Raw genomic sequence first — 17379 nt, 5'->3', positions numbered from 1 at the left:
GAGATTACGATGTAATGTCAATAACGATAGAATCTGTAAATAAATACAAAATGAATATATAATCACGAAAAATTTATTTTTGAAGAAATACAATTATAAGTCAAAGCATCAAACTTCAATGTAAATGACGATAATGTTTCATTTTTTTTCACAGCAGTTTTAATTTATCAATCTAACGATGCTGATTTACTTGACAAACCTACCACTTACTCAGCCGTTGTAATGCGCATGACAGGCCGTGCCTGCACTTTGATCGATGAGGCGGCAGAGGCGTCTAGGCCGACATAACATTAGATAATAAACAAATTCACAAAGAGTATTTAAACCAGTATTTCATCGGGAGTACCAAACACGCTCGGAGACAAATGTAAGCATTATATTTAATCATTTACTAATTAGCTTCTTTTAATTATGTGTTAATAGGTATTTTTATATATACATAGAGGTATATTTATATAAAGAGAGGTATATTTATATATATATATAAACTGTACTGTATTGTTATTTAATCCGAAAATCGTAGATACAGTTTTCATTGTCCAAAATCTCCTACGATTTTAACTTCCATAGATTTGAATGTCAGTAACAAATTATTTCGTCGAAGCATTTTATGACTCTTTTCAAATCAGCTCTCGTGTTGTTCTTTGACGTATGAGAGTGATTAGAAATTATAATCTCATTTCAGTCAACATTCATTTCCTATTAACATTCGATCAATTAGATACATTTATTTCCGTAATTAATCATGAATCATCTTATGTTGTCATATTTCTAAGGACAAGTATTAAATTGTCCAGGAAATATTGCTCTCATATATCAACTGAAGCTGACGTATTGTCAATCATAAATTCAAAAAGTTATTTAAATAAGTTTAAATTTATTCTAATTAAACACTGTTTGATTGCAATTTTCTCGAATACAAAATATGTAGGTGTTTATTTCTAATTTAATTATTTATTTGATATTACTTCGATATATATCGGATCAAATACGCTGTGTTTTTTATTAAGCATACAAATCCATTTAATATCCATTATGCTCATTTTATTTTTTAATCATACATTATTGGCTGAAAATATACTGGAAGGTGCTGTCATGGCCGTCGCCTGGCCAAACTGAATGGTGATGGTTGGAGAGGGAGGGGAAGTGATAGGGGAAGGGACGTTGGAGGGACGGGCACGTGGGAGGGAGAGGGGACGGGGATGGGGACGGGGAGGGGAGGGGACGTCGGAGGGGTAGGGGACAGGGAAGGGGACGGGAGGGGAGGGGACGTCGGAGGGGTAGGGGACAGGGAAGGGGACGGGGAGGGGACGTCAGGGGGAGAGGATACGTTAGTGGGGAGGGGACGTGGGAGGGAGAGGGGACAGTGATTGGGACGAGGAGGGGAGGAGACGTCGGAGGGGTAGGGGACAGGGAAGGGTACGGGAGGGGAGGGGACGTCGGAGGGGTAGAGGACAGGGAAGGGGACGGGGAGGGGAGGGGACGTCGGAGGGAGATGATACGTTAGTGGGGGAGAGTACGTGAGAAAGCGAAGGGGTAGGGCTAGGGAGCAAATTGAAAATTTGGCCACGCCAGGATTGAAGCCCCGTGTGGGGTTCGGGTAGGAATGCGAAACTGTAGAAGTTAAGGCATAAAAGACAATATTTCTCCGTGTCGACACGAAAAATATCCAAGGAGGGAGGGGACGGGTTAAAGGGGACGGTTAAAGGGGACGATGATGTACATGTATACTGTGTAACAAAATGGGCTGTTCCGTTTGTTGTGTACCAACTATGAAACAAAACAATAAAATAACAGTAAATGCATAATTTCCTTTCCTTTTGCGGTTAGTCTGACTATCGATGTGGTGTAAGAGGTATCGTAATACTTATGACCTACCGTGTCGGAATTGAGCCCTGTATTTTCACCTTGTTTGTTTTAGTGTTGTTGCTGCTTTGATATATTTTTCTCTGCACGACTGTATCCAGACAAAAAAAAGTGAAAAGTTAACATTGGTTGACAGGGAATACAGTCTCCAGGCTGGTGTTACTTAAAGTCGCCGCTCTTTCCTCTGACCAGTGTTTTTTCAGTATCGGCCGTAACGTCTCTATCACAGAGTCTCGGCCATAAAGTTTCTATCACAGAGTCTCGGCCATAAAGTCTCTATCACAGAGTCTCGGCCGTAAAGTCACTATCACAGAGTCTCGGCCGTAAAGTCACTATCACAGAGTCTCGGCCGTAAAGTCACTATCACAGAGTCTCGGCCGTAAAGTCACTATCACAGAGTCTCGGCCGTAAAGTCACTATCACAGAGTCTCGGCCGTAAAGTCACTATCACAGAGTCTCGGCCATAAAGGCTCTATCACAGAGTCTCGGCCATAGAGTCTCTATCACAGAGTATCGGCCATAAAGTCTCTATCACATAGTCTCGGCTATAGAGTCTCTATCACAGAGTCTCGGCCCTGAAGTCTCTATCACAGAGTCTCGGCCCTAGAGTCTCTATCACAGAGTCTCGGCCCTAGAGTCTCTATCACAGAGTCTCCGCCGTGAAGTCTCTATCACAGAGCCTCGGCCATAAAGTCTCTATCACAGACTCTCGGCCATAGAGTCTCTATCACAGAGTCCCGGCCATAGAGTCTCTATCACAGACTCTCGGCCATAGAGTCTCTATCACAGAGTCCCGGCCATAGAGTCTCTATCACAGAGCCTCGGCCATAAAGTCTCTATCACCGAGTCTCGGCCATAAAGTCTCTAACACAGAGTCTCGACCGTAAAGTCTCTATCACAGAGGCTCGGCCTTAGAGTCTCTATCACAGAGTCTCGGCCCTGAAGTCTCTATCACAGAGTCTCGGCCGTGAAGGCTCTATCACAGAGTCTCGGCCGTGAAGGCTCTATCACAGAGTCTCGGCCGTAAAGTCACTATCACAGAGTCTCGGCCGTAAAGTCACTATCACAGAGTCTCGGCCATAAAGGCTCTATCACAGAGTCTCGGCCATAAAGTTGCTATCACAGAGTCTCGGCCATAAAGGCTCTATCACAGAGTCTCGGCCGTAAAGTCACTATCACAGAGTCTCGGCCGTAAAGTCACTATCACAGAGTCTCGGCCATAAAATCTCTATCACAGAGTCTCGGCCACAAAGTCTCTATCACAGAGTCTCGGCCGTCAAGTCTCTATCACAGAGTCTCGGCCACAAAGTCTCTATCACAGAGTCTCGGCCCTAGAGTCTCTATCACAGAGTCTCGGCCCTAGAGTCTCTATCACAGAGTCTCGGCGGTAAAGTTTCTATCACAGAGTCTCGGCCATAAAGTGTCTATCACAGAGTCTCGGCCATAGAGTCTCTATCACAGAGTCCCGGCCATAGAGTCTCTATCACAGAGTCCCGGCCATAGAGTCTCTATCACAGAGTCCCGGCCATAGAGTCTCTATCACAGAGTCCCGGCCATAGAGTCTCTATCACAGAGTCTCGGCCCTAGAGTCTCTATCACAGAGTCTCGGCCCTAGAGTCTCTATCACAGAGTCTCGGCCCTAAAGTCTCTATCACAGAGTATCGGCCATAAAGTCTCTATCACAGAGTCTCGGCCATAAAGTCTCTACCACAGAGTCTCGACCGTAAAGTCTCTATCACAGAGTCTCGGCCATAGAGTCTCTATCACAGAGTCTCGGCCATAAAGTCTCTATCACAGAGTCTCGGCCGTGAAGTCTCTATCACAGAGTCTCGGCCATAAAGTCTCTATCACAGAGTCTTGGCCGTAAAGTCTCATAAAGTCTCTATCACAGAGTCTCGGCCATAGAGTCTCTATCACAGAGTCTCGGCCATAAAGTCTCTATCACAGAGTCTCGGCCATAAAGTCTCTATCACAGAGTCTCGGCCGTGAAGTCGCGATCGCAAAATCTTCGCTGTGAAGTCTAATGCGTGTGTCGGTGGTCGACCGTGGAGTATCGAAAATTTGATTGAAAATTGAGGAATATTCTGAATTTCTTAAAATCAATATAAGGATAGTTGAAGAATTGCCACCGATAGTAATATTTGATATTTGTTAAATGTTAAATATATGTGACGTTTTCTGTTTGCTTTAGACAATAAACATTATTATTATTTCTTTATTTCCTCCAAATTTAAGAGTTACAAAAATGTACAGTGTAGTCAAAATACAAATCAAATATTAGTAATTGATACTTAAATGCACATAAATACATCAGTTAACTACAGAGATGAAGAGAGAAGTTAATAAATCTTGAATTAGTTTAGTAAATACAGAAAGAATGGTCTCGTTTACAGCAAATCATACAAAATAATTAGAATGCCTGGGAATCCTGAGGTTTCCAAGGGTTGGGGAAAGCCCTACCAGCAAGGTCCTCTCAGGCTTACCCATACAAACACATACAAAATAAGAGAAAAATTAGTAATTAGGTAGACATTGCTATTGTACGTACATTTGTACGTGTTATTTCTTTATTAACGCTGATACAACAGGAACATTTTGTCATTAAAAATAGCATTATGCAGTACAAAGGTTACATAATCAGATGAGTTTAATATGTGGGGAAGGCTACCCCCAAGTAATACATGAATTAAATCATAATCAGACAAAGAGTATAAGAACACGCTAAGTTCTATATCAAAAGCCGTACTAATAAGACACCATAGATCGTCTCTAAGACTTTCAGGTTTTGTACAATGGAGTACTATATGTGTTATACGGTCATTATGTAAAATACCACAAAAATGGCATAATTCAATAGTATTTGTTGATATTAAATTAGCACATAATCGAACTATATTGCTTATCTTGCTTAGATGTTCAGGGAATTTTAATGCTACTGTCCATAAAATATGTGGAAAAATTGTATCATGAATGAGCAAAAATCTTGTGAAATCTGAATCGTTGTTCATTCTATCACACATCATTTATAGGCAATTGACTTCCATGATGAACTACTTGGAAAAACTGTATCTGAAATATACTGCAACAGATAATTAAACAAATCATACTTGCGAAGTATTCTCACAATATCAGGAAAAAAACAGTTTGACAGGACTCCTTCAAAATATGCATGAATAGGCGTTTGAGAAATATAATATGAGTTAAGTATTTACTGTCCAGTCTACAAAGACGACCGAGAAACAGAGGTTTTCTTATATCAATGTAACCTTCTATGGAGGTCCATCCAATTAAGGAGTTGGCCATATCAGTTCTAGTTCTAATGTTTAACCCTTGAATGGATTTTACGATAATATTTTGAGCGCGCTCTAATTTGATTAATTCAGTTCTAGACAGTTGCCATAGTTCACACCCGTACAGGGCAGACGGGAAAACTTTAGCCTTAATCACCTTTGCATCTGTTAAAGGATTAAGAGTCCTAGGATGAGCACCAGACCGAATAAGAGCCATGGTTCCACTTTTTAGTTTTTTGCATGAAGAATCAGTTCGGCCGTGAAGTCGCGATCGCAAAATCTTCGCTGTGAAGTCTAATGGGTGTGTCGGTGGTCGACCGTGGAGTATCGAAAATTTGATTGAAAATTGAGGAATATTCTGAATTTCTTAAAATCAATATAGGGATAGTTGAAGAATTGCCACCGATAGTAATATTTGATATTTGTTAAATGCTGTTTATATATGTGACGTTTTCTGTTTGCTTTAGACAATATACATGATGAACGCCCTACTTGTGGCCTTAGGTGTGGCTTTAAGTGCAACTTGTAGCCATGCCCTTGGAGAGAAGATATACCTCAGAGATGAACATAATAATTACTGGCCTATGAGCACCAGTCGTGCTGAGATTGGAGGCTCTACTCGGACCCCTGAGGCTGGAAGTATCATCATCGGTTTGGACGTATTTCGGAATTTACTACAGCGATTCATCTATAAACAAAAGAATAACCGGATGCCTACTGCCCATCGGGCAGAGAAACCAGTTGTCGACATGACGAGCCCATTTCAAAATGATGGAAAATCATCTGCGTATTACAGCAAACGAGACAAGAACTTACAGAACCATCCAGGCAGCCAACCTACCCAGGCAAGCATCGGAACACAGGTACGGAGAAAAGTCTCAGTATAGCTGAACACAGGTAGGGAGCATGGTCTCAGTATAGCTGGACCCAGGTAGGGATCATAGTCGCAGTATAGCTGAACATAGGAAGGGAGTATGGTCTCAGTATGGCTGGACACAGGTAGGGATCACAGTCTCAGTATAGCTGAACACATGTAGGGAGCATGGTCTCAGTATAGCTGGACGCAGGTAGGGATCATAGTCTCAGTATAGCTGAACACAGGTAGGGAGCATGGTCTCAGTATAGCTGAACACAGGTAGGGAGCATGGTCTCCGCATAGCTGAACACAGGTAGGGAGCATGGTCTCAGTATAGCTTGGCAGATGGCATCGCTTGTAGGTCCGAAACATTAAATGTGGAATACGGGTTATCCTTTGTAATTGATGTCAAACAGAACTCTTTTTTTTTAAATTCTTCTAGCTATTGATTTTGTTGTTAACAAGAACAGTTTAGCCCTAACTAGCATTTAGCTTGGTTTTACGGAACATGTAGTTCAGCCCTAAGAAACGTTAAGCTTGTCTTTACGGAACATGAAGTTCAGCCCTAAGGAACATTTAGCTTAGCTTTACGGAACATGCAGTTCAGCTCTAAGAAACGTTTAGTTTGGCTTTACGGAACAATGAGTTCAGCCCTAAGGAACATTTAGTTTGGCTTTACGGAACATGAAGTTCAGCCCTAAGGAACATTTAGCTTAGCTTTAGGGAACATGCAGTTCAGCCCTAAGGAATATTTCTCTTGTCTTTACGGAACATGAAGTTCAGCCCTAAGGAACATTTAGTTTGGCTTTACTGAACATGCAGTTCAGCTCTAAGGAACACTTAGTTTGGCTTTACTGAACATGCAGTTCAGCTCTAAGAAACGTTTAGCTTGGCTTTACAGAACATGTAGTTCAGCCCTAAGGAACATTTAGCTGAGCTTTAGGGAACATGCAGTTCAGCCCTTAAGATTATTTCTCTTGTCTTTACGGAACATGCAGTTCAGCTCTAAGGAACATTTAGTTTGGCTTTACGGAACATGTAGTTCAGCCCTAAGAAACATTTAGCTAAGCTTTAGGGAACATGCAGTTCAGCCCTTAGGAATATTTCTCTTGGCTTTACGGAACACGCAGTTCAGCTCTAAGAAACATTTAGCTTAGCTTTAGGGAACATGCAGTTCAGCCCTTAGGAATATTGCTCTTGTCTTTACGGAACATGTAGTTCAGCCCTAAGGAACATGTTTTTTGACTTAAAAGAATATTTATTTTGGTTTAGGGAACATGAAGCTTGGTTTTAGTCCGTGGCATTAAGTCAGTTAAAAATGAAAAATTTATTTAATAAATGGCGTTTAACACATTGACATTTAAGGATGTTTTAGATTATTTTCAATAATACACTAGCTCACCATTTGTAGTTTAGTCTAAACCAGTTGACGAAGGTATTTTATTGCAGAATTCACAACGATTTTTCGGTATTTCTCTCCGTCTTCTTAAACTACAGTATATTCCTTCTTATACTAAAGGTTAGTTCAAAATACAAATTGCATTCAAGTTACATAACTAAAAATCAGACTCACTTTAACAAGCGTTTATCAACTGAAATACAATTAGAAAGGGTTTAATCAAATCGTACCGAATTAATTCAAAAATTAAGTTGATACAATTAAATACATAATATTTTAACTATTAAATCTAGAAAAGAGAAAATAATATATGTAATTTTTAATTGAATCTAATATGGAGAGCAAGGTAAAAAAGAAAAAAACATATATTCCAAGTTATGACACACGGAAAGTTAAAAACGAAACTAATACTCAAGGTAAGAAATAAGACGGGTACCTAAAATATTAAACTTTACTGAAACACTTTTTATTAGTATTGATTAAAAAGTGTTCATTGGCAAGAAGTCATAAGTACGAAACTATTGTTTTTCAGAATGCTATATAAATCCTCATTGGTACCTTTTACAGGGGTTTGCTGATCCCAAGAACCCTTTCAAGGGAAAAGTCTATAACAGTCCAATGCCAGTCAATGCTGCCCCGGCCCCAGTCAAAGCTGCTCCTGTAGACTATATGAGCCCATTTCGTAATTCAGGAACCTCCTCCGCCTACTTCAAGAACTTGGATCAGAACGCACATAACTTCCCTGTTAACCAACCAACGCAAGAGGAGCTCGGACAAGAGGTATGTTACCCTAAAACAAGTACAGTCGCACGTCAGGCCGTGGTCAGTGACATGCCAGATCGTGGTCAGTCACACGTCAGATCGTGGTCAGTGACACGTCAGGCCGTGGTCAGTGACACGTCAGGCCGTGGTCAGTGACACGTCAGGCCGTGGTCAGTGACACGTTACGCCGTGGTCAGTCACATGCCAGATCGTGGTCAGTCACACGTCAGACCGTGGTCAGTGACACGTCAGACCGTAGTCAGTGACACGGCAGACCGTGGTCCGTGATACTTCAGGCCATGGTCAGTCACATGCCAGATCGTGGTCAGTCACACGTAAGACCGTGGTCAGTGACACGTCAGACCGTGGTCAGTGACACGTCAGACCGTAGTCAGTGACACGGCAGGCCGTGGTCCGTCACATGCCAGATCGTGGTCAGTGACACGTCAGACCGTGGTCAGTGACACGGCAGGCCGTGGTCCGTCACATGCCAGATCGTGGCCAGTCACATGCCAGATCGTGGTCAGTCACACGTCAGACCGTGGTCAGTGACACGTCAGAGTGGTCAGTGACATGCCAGATCGTGGTCAGTCACACGTCAGACCGTGGTCAGTGACACGTCAGACCGTAGTCAGTGACACGGCAGGCCGTGGTCCGTCACATGCCAGATCGTGGCCAGTCACATGCCAGATCGTGGTCAGTCACACGCCAGATCGTGGTCAGTCACATGCCAGATCGTGGTCGGTCACACGTAAGACCGTGGTCAGTGACACGTCAGGCCGTGGTCAGTGACACGTCAGGCCATGGCCTGTTGCACGTCAGGCCGTGGTCAATCACATGTCTGATCGTGGTCAGTCACACGTCAGATCGTGGTCAGTGACACGTCAGGCCGTGGTCAGTGACACGTCAGGCCATGGTCAGTGGCACGTCAAGCCGTGGTCAATCACATGTCAGATGATCGTGGTCAGTCACATGCCAGATCGTTGTCAGTCACATGCCAGATCGTGGTCAGTCACACGTCAGGTCGTGGTCAGTGACACGTCAGGCCATGGTCAGTGGCACGTCAAGCCGTGGTCAATCACATGTCAGATCGTGGTCAGCAACTCGTCAGACCGTTTTCAGTGACACGTCAGTCACACATCAGACCGAAGTCAGTGACACGTCAGACTGTGATCAGCGACACGTCAGACTGCGGTCAGTGACAAGTCAGGTCGTGGTCAGTCACACGTCTGATTGTGGTCAGTGACATATCAGACCGTAGTCAGTGGCAGGTCAGACTCTGGTCATTCAATACTTCAGACCTTGGTCAGTCACACGTCAGATCGTGGTCAGTCACATGTCAGACCGTGGTCAGTGACACGTCAAACCATTGTCAGTTACACGTCAAACCGTGTTCATTAACACATAAGACCATAATCAGTCAATCACACGTCAGGCCGTTCTCAGTCACATGTCACTGACACGTAAGACCGTGGTCAGTGACACGTCAGACCGTAGTCAGTGACACGGCAGACCGTGGTCTGTCACACTTCAGACCGTGGTCAGTCACACGTCAGCTCGTGGTCAGTCACATGTCAGACCGTGGTAAGTGTCACGTCAGCCCGATGTCAGTTATACGTCAAACCGTGGTCATTGACACATAAGACCATAATCAGTCAGTCAGTCACACGTCAGACCGTGGACAGTAACACGCCAGACCTTTGTCAGTGACACGTCAGGCCGTGGTCCGTCACACGTTAGGCCGTGGTCAATGACACGTTAGACCGTGGTCAGTCACACGTTAGACCGGGGTCAGTGACACGTCAGGCCGTGGTCAGTGACACGTCAGACCGGGGTCAGTCACACGTCAGGCCGTGGTCAGTCACACGTTAGGCCGTGGTCAGTGACTCGTCAGGCCGTGGTCAATGACACATTAGACCGGGGTCAGTCACACGTTAGACCGGGGTCAGTGACACGTCAGGCCGTGGTCAGTGACACGTCAGACCGTGGTCAGTGACACGTCAGAGTGTGGACAGTGACACGTCAGACTGTGGTCAGTGACACATCAGACTGTAGTCAGTAACACGTCAGGCCGTGGTCGATGACACGTCAGACCATGGTCAGTCACACTTCAGACTGTGGTCAGTCACATGTCAGACCGTGGTCAGTGACACATCAGGCCGTGATCAGTCACACGTCAGGCCGTGGTCAGTATCACGTCAGGCCGTGATCAGTCACACGTCAGGCCGTGATCAGTCACACGTCAGGCCGTGAACAGGGACACGTCAGATCATGATCAGAAACACGTCAGGCCGTGGTCAGTAACACGTCAGACCGTGGTCAGTAACACGTCAGACCGTGGTCATTGAACCATGGAAACTCTTAAATGAATCTCGACCTATGATTCTAATCCGCATAACATGTTTGTATTAACTGTGTTTCACGTTCATATATCAAGCATATAAACTGTTTCCCTTGTACAGTCCTCATATAAACAACTCGACCAAAAAAAGGTTATAATTAATATATTGTTATATAAATATTAATATAGAACTTCACATGTGAATCTTTCCTAGTCGGAAACTGTTCGGGTCTTTCCGTCAAACTGTGTCGGTACCTTACAATTGTCAAAATGGTGTTTCAGTATATAATTATAGCATGGCTACAAAAGTACACGTGTACTTGTCTATTGATGCTGTAAGTTTTCACTTAGTATTGCTATATATGTGTTATATGTATATATATATATGTTTAACACTTAGTATTGCTATATATGTGTTATATGTATATATATAACACTTAGTATTGATATATATATGTGTTATATGTATATATATATGTAACACTTAGTATTGAAATATATGTGTTATATGTATATATATAGGTTTAACACTTAGTATTGATATATATGTGTTATATGTATATATATATATATGTATATAACACTTAGTATTGATATTTATGTGCTATATATGTATATATATATATATATATAATACTTAGTATTGATATATATGTGTTATATTTATATATATAACACTTAGTATTGATATATATATGTGTTATACGTATATATATATGTAACACTTAGTATTGAAATATATGTGTTATATGTCTATATATAGGTTTAACACTTAGTATTTATATATATGTGTTATATGTATATATATACGTTTACCACTTAGTATTGATATATATGTGTTATATTTATATATATAACACTTAGTATTGATACATATGTGTTATATGTATATATATATGTAACACTTAGTATTGAAATATATGTGTTATATGTCTATATATAGGTTTAACACTTAGTATTGATATATATGTGTTATATTTATATATATAACACTTAGTATTGATATATATATGTGTTATACGTATATATATATGTAACACTTAGTATTGAAATATATGTGTTATATGTATATATATAGGTTTAACACTTAGTATTGATATATATGTGTTATATTTATATATATAACACTTAGTATTGATATATATATGTGTTATACGTATATATATATGTAACACTTAGTATTGAAATATATGTGTTATATGTCTATATATAGGTTTAACACTTAGTATTTATATATATGTTTTATATATATATATATATATATAACACTTTGTATTGATATATATGTGTTATATGTATGTATATATATACATATAACACTTAGTATTGATATTTATGTGCTATATATGTATATATATATATATATATAATACTTAGTATTGATATATATGTGTTATATTTATATATATAACACTTAGTATTGATACATATGTGTTATATGTATATATATATATATATAACTCTTAGTATTGATATATATGTGTTATATTTATATATATATATATAACACTTAGTATTAATATTTATGTGTTATATGTATATATATATATATATAACTCTTAGTATTGATATATATGTGTTATATTTATATATATAACACTTAGTATTGATACATATGTGTTATATGTATATATATATATGTATATAACACTTAGTATTGATATATATATGTGTTATACGTATATATATATGTAACACTTAGTATTGAAATATATGTGTTATATGTATATATATATATATATAATACTTAGTATTGATATTTATGTGTTATATTTATATATATATATATAACACTTAGTATTGATACATATGTGTTATATGTATATATATACGTTTACCACTTAGTATTGATATATATGTGTTATATTTATATATATAACACTTAGTATTGATATTTATGTGTTATATTTATATATATATATAACACTTAGTATTAATATTTATGTGTTATATGTATATATATATATTTATATATATATAACACTTAGTATTGATATATATGTGTTATCTGTATATATATATATATATATATATATATATATATAACACTTAGTATTGATATTTATGTGTGTGTAGGCAAAGAAGTAATAACAACAGTGCAGACAAAGAAAGTCAAATGTTCAGGGCGATCCGTCCCTTTATCAAGACAGAAACATGAAAATGTACATATCATAACATAAAACATAGAAAACAGTCACCATGAGACAATAATACAATACAAAGTGCATAAACATACAGAAGCTACTTATATAAACATTTTGTTTGTTCGGATCCAGTGCCAATACTAGATCATGCTATCGTTGTTATTTATGAAACCTATATACATGTATATATATATATATGAGTCAAAGAAGTAATATAGACGGTAAAATCCCAGCGTTCCTTGTCCGCGATGCTCTCAGCTTAATTGCTGCCTTCAGCTGTCTTTAGCCGAGGGGACTATTGGTTTTATATAATAGCTATATTTTCAATGATAGTATATCAGTTCTATCTTCTTGTAATTTGATGTATATGTACATGTAACTGTTCTGTTTCACTGTGTCTTGATAAAGGAGCGGATCGCTCCGAAAATTTGACAACCTTAACTTGTCCACACTACTGTTGGAATTACTTCTTTGCCCCATGTTTATATATATACTTTGCGCCATATATATATCTAAGCATATAGTGCGCATTATGATTTGTTTGCTTGAAAAGCTGTGTCATTCAAATAGAACATAAATACCATACAAAAAACAGTTCAATACTTATATTTACGTTTTCTCTGCCTCTTATGGGTTTTTTAAACTTATAATTTATATTTAATATTAAAAATGCCCGCCTTATCGACAGTCCACACAATTTCGTTCAATAGTTTGAACAGCGTAATGTCGCGTGCTGATTGGCAAACAAAGTATTACTTTGAAATTTTAACAAACACTTCAATTTTATTCCACAATTCAGTATCACTACAATTGCGTATGTTATGTATATATGGTGATTTAAGTTATCAATAGAACTCTGAGCTGAAAGTTTGATTTGAAATTGTTTCGATTTTTCCCCGGAATGTGAACACCGTAAATCCGACCTTGCCCTCTACGAGGGAATTATTTATGGAAGTGAATTCGAACTTTTCTCTTTGCTCATTTTGTGAAGAATCCAGGCGTTAATGCATTTGTTGATTGTATGGGAACCTGACAACAGTCGGTAGATTCTATAGCAGTCCGCTGATACTCTAAACTCCCGACAATAAGCCGATTATTTTAACTAAAGAATCCAAGGCTTATTTCCAAATCATGCTTATTATTATTATTTGGGTATCTCTAAATCGTGTATGCTTAATGGTTATGAACAACGTTTATCGAGGCGGAAAAACGTTATCGATATGTAACAAATGCAAGAGTATAGTTAATAAATCATAATTGTCTTTCTTTTCACAGGGCTTTGTTAATCCGGCAGATATGTTCAATAAAGTGTATGTGTAGGTGGCCACATCGATGCTGTGACAAAGCAACGCACACTTCCACGGCTCAGCTTGCTTGCTTATGAGACCAAGAACTATCATTTGTTTATGTATGATAACGCATACATTGTCTACACACTACCACCAAAGCCTATTGTCATGTATTTGTGACAACATTGACACTTTTTCATGTTTATCCTAAATTTACTTTGGGTGATAATTTCATCAAGAAAAATACATTTGACAAAATAAATTCATTTCAGTTTATATAGTATTTTCCTTTTTTATTCTCACATACGATCCAAAATATCGCTCATGGACCACTGAACAACATAGCTTATATAGCATATGTTACTGGAACAAATGTCGTTCTGAAGTGAACAATATTACGTTGAACTCCTACTTGCCGGGGACAGGAATCTACGCAGTTTACACGGTTTAAGGCCCAGCATTATATTTCAACCTAAGAACATTTCAAGAGTAAAAATCATCAGAACACTAGCTCCGTATATTATCAGAGTTCATTTTATAATACTGATAATATTTCGAGGTTCTTATATAACACTTTATCACAACCTAGTTCATAGGTCGTCTCAAAGCGGTTCACAAATTATTATCCGTGGTTATAGGGCCTTTGCAACCAGCCAATATCTTTCTCAACTCCATGTGGAGCATACAGCCGGAGCTGCCATATAGGCGCTCACCCAGCTATAACATTCAATAATTTCAGCACTGCCCAACCACGTACTCATTTACAGCTGAGTAGACTGGAACTATTTGAAGTTTGTTGCTTCATTTACATGTAGCTACAAACTCCTATATACCTCATTCTAAATATAAAAAATAGCTATAAAACCCTTTATTATAAAACTGTCATTTTTCCCAACCGCTGATTGGTCAAAACACCTTTTATAGGTCTAAATAAATATATTGCGATGTTATCCCGAAACCTAGAGAATCCGTGCAAGCGAGGTGAATATAACGGTCCAAAACACCGTCTGGTGCCTCACAGGTGAATTATTTCAATCCAGTAACCTGTGCTGTAATTTTTGACCAATCAGAAGCACCGATTGTCGTTGCCTCACTGGAGAGAAAATGGCAGACTACAGTGTAAACAAACCCGGCTTGTCAAGATTTGGAACTGTTTCTGATGACCAACTTAAAAATATCTTGGTGCAAAAGGATACTAGAAACACTGTTAAAGCTACCGACACTTCTGTTTGTGTATCACGTGTATATTTGAAAGAAAAAGCAATAGACACGGGCTTTGTTTACATGCAGGCGCTCGAACTCTGCAATGTTCTTCGGAAGTTTTATGTGGAAATGAGTAGGAAAGAAGGTGAGAAATATCAACGTTAGTTATCTCTTTAGTATCCGGCATGGTATCAACCAATACCCTTCGAGTTTTGGTTGTAACATGGATATAGTGCATGTCGCTGAATTTACTGAATGCAACAAAGTGTTTGATGCTGCAACGAAACAACTCGAGTGTTACCGTTACACGGTACTGTATTTTCACCCTTGAAAGTTTACTTTCAAGGTATATACATTTTGTTAAATTAAATAAATACTAAATTTGTTTGATTGAGTTTTCTCCCATTTACTCACATTACGCAGTATGGTGTTTTTGATCTTATTAACAGCTAATATAAGGTCATTTTAATTGCACAGAGACACAAATTCTGTGTAAGCAGAATTTCGTTGCAGGTGCCATAATCATGGCGAAATATGCTAAGGATGGATTGGTGCTACACATGGTTAAGTTTATAAAAATGTCATATAATAAAACAGTTATTGACGTATTTTCAGGTGAATACGAGGGTTTATTAACCCTGGAAGGCTTCGGGTTAATCAATCCTCGTATTCACCTGAAAATAGGTCAATAATTGTATAATATACAAATGTACCTTTAGTTATATTTTTTATATTTAGAATAAGGTGAATAACGAAGTTTGCAGTTTTATTCTAATATTTACAATAAGGTATATAGAAGGTTGCAATAGACATTATATTTAATATGTAATATGGGGTTTTTCTGTTCATTTCGATGAATACCAGCGAGACCAGTTATCTTCCATACGCGTTACTAGTACGATAATACGGAGAGTGCTTTTTAATGTATGGTGATTGTTTAAATACTCCAGATTAAAGATGTTACAGTAATATCTTCAAATGGAAACTTCACATCAAAATCTTCTCTGCTCATCACTACATTGTATATCTGTTTTAAAGCGAATCATAATCAGCACAGCGGCTGTGTTTATCTTACAGATGTAGACTTGTCATCACAGAGATTAGCTAACACAAGCATTTAGCGATGTAGTAGGTTTAGGTTACTCACGATGCGAAACAGGCTTCTTATGACTCTGATAACACCTCTTATGTAGACTAACTGTGAATGACTAATCTCTATTGATACCGTAAACTAAAACGATTATCAAGATACGAACAGGTACTAGTAGCCCGAGTTTCCTCTGTCTCTGACACCAGACTTAGACATTTTGACAGACAGATTCCACACCAGACATCTATCTGTCAAGATGTCTAAGTCTGGTGTCAGGGCCAGAGGAAACGCGGGCTAAGGTACTATAGGTACCAAAACACGTGACGGGAGAAGGTCAAGTCTACTTCTGGAGTTCAGCCCGTGTAGAAGCTAATTGGACAAATCAAAACATGTTGAACCGATTTACTGAGCTAAACAGTTCAAAAGATTTATTTCTGGGACTAGTTTCCCTGGTAGGAATATTTCGGAATATGAACATATTTATTTACACAGCGGATGATCGTGATGGAGATTTATAGCATACATAGGTATGAGATACAAATACCTCAACACACGGACACAAAGTCGAAAGGAAAATGCAACAGCGGGAAAGGAAGAGAAAAAAAGAAGAATGAAGTCGTCTTGAAATTCCACCAAATTAATTCAAACTTGATTTCATTTCTTTTCTTTTACAATATGATATAAAGCAATACACAATTGCCGAAATTTGATTTGGAAACAAGTTTTACAATATCTACGATTCCATCCCTAGTTGAAGAAATAGATATCAGATTTGAGGACCACATGATATATGACTTTAATATTTGAGAAAGAAATATGCAGCAATGCGTTGTGTATACGAGTAAACACGGGAAATATGGGAGGGTAAGATAGGGAAGAGAAGGGAAAGAGGGTTGCTAAGATATGCGTTGTGTTAAATAATGGTGAAGAGATAAGTTTGTTTAAACATATTTTATTGCCAAAAAAATGCAAGAGGAATGGGCACAAGTTACATGAACATTATTAACGCCCTTTCCTTATAAGATAAATAATTGTATATACACATCATAAGATGGATTTCATAGTTTAAATCACTACATTTATCTATTGTTGAGAGAGAGAGAGAGAGAGAGAGAGAGAGAGAGAGAGAGAGAGAGAGA

At 38.7% G+C, this 17379-nt stretch overlaps 1 protein-coding gene across 1 annotated transcript; it reads left to right on the top strand.

Moving 5' to 3' along the window:
* The first annotated feature begins 258 nt into the window (after positions 1-258).
* LOC110441675 lies at positions 259-14223 on the top strand. The gene is made up of 4 exons (XM_021484884.1): positions 259-367; positions 5624-6019; positions 7979-8191; positions 13934-14223. The coding sequence occupies exons 2-4, from the start codon at positions 5633-5635 to the stop codon at positions 13976-13978; spliced, it is 645 nt and encodes a 214-aa protein (XP_021340559.1). The 5' UTR covers positions 259-367; positions 5624-5632; the 3' UTR covers positions 13979-14223.
* The last annotated feature ends 3156 nt before the right edge of the window (positions 14224-17379 follow it).

Source organism: Mizuhopecten yessoensis, unplaced genomic scaffold, assembly GCF_002113885.1.
Source record: "Mizuhopecten yessoensis strain PY_sf001 unplaced genomic scaffold, ASM211388v2 scaffold716093, whole genome shotgun sequence".
In the NCBI taxonomy this organism is placed as follows: domain Eukaryota; kingdom Metazoa; phylum Mollusca; class Bivalvia; order Pectinida; family Pectinidae; genus Mizuhopecten; species Mizuhopecten yessoensis.
The sequence above is the reverse complement of the archived record's forward strand: the minus strand, read 5'-3'. Positions and strand labels throughout refer to the sequence as shown.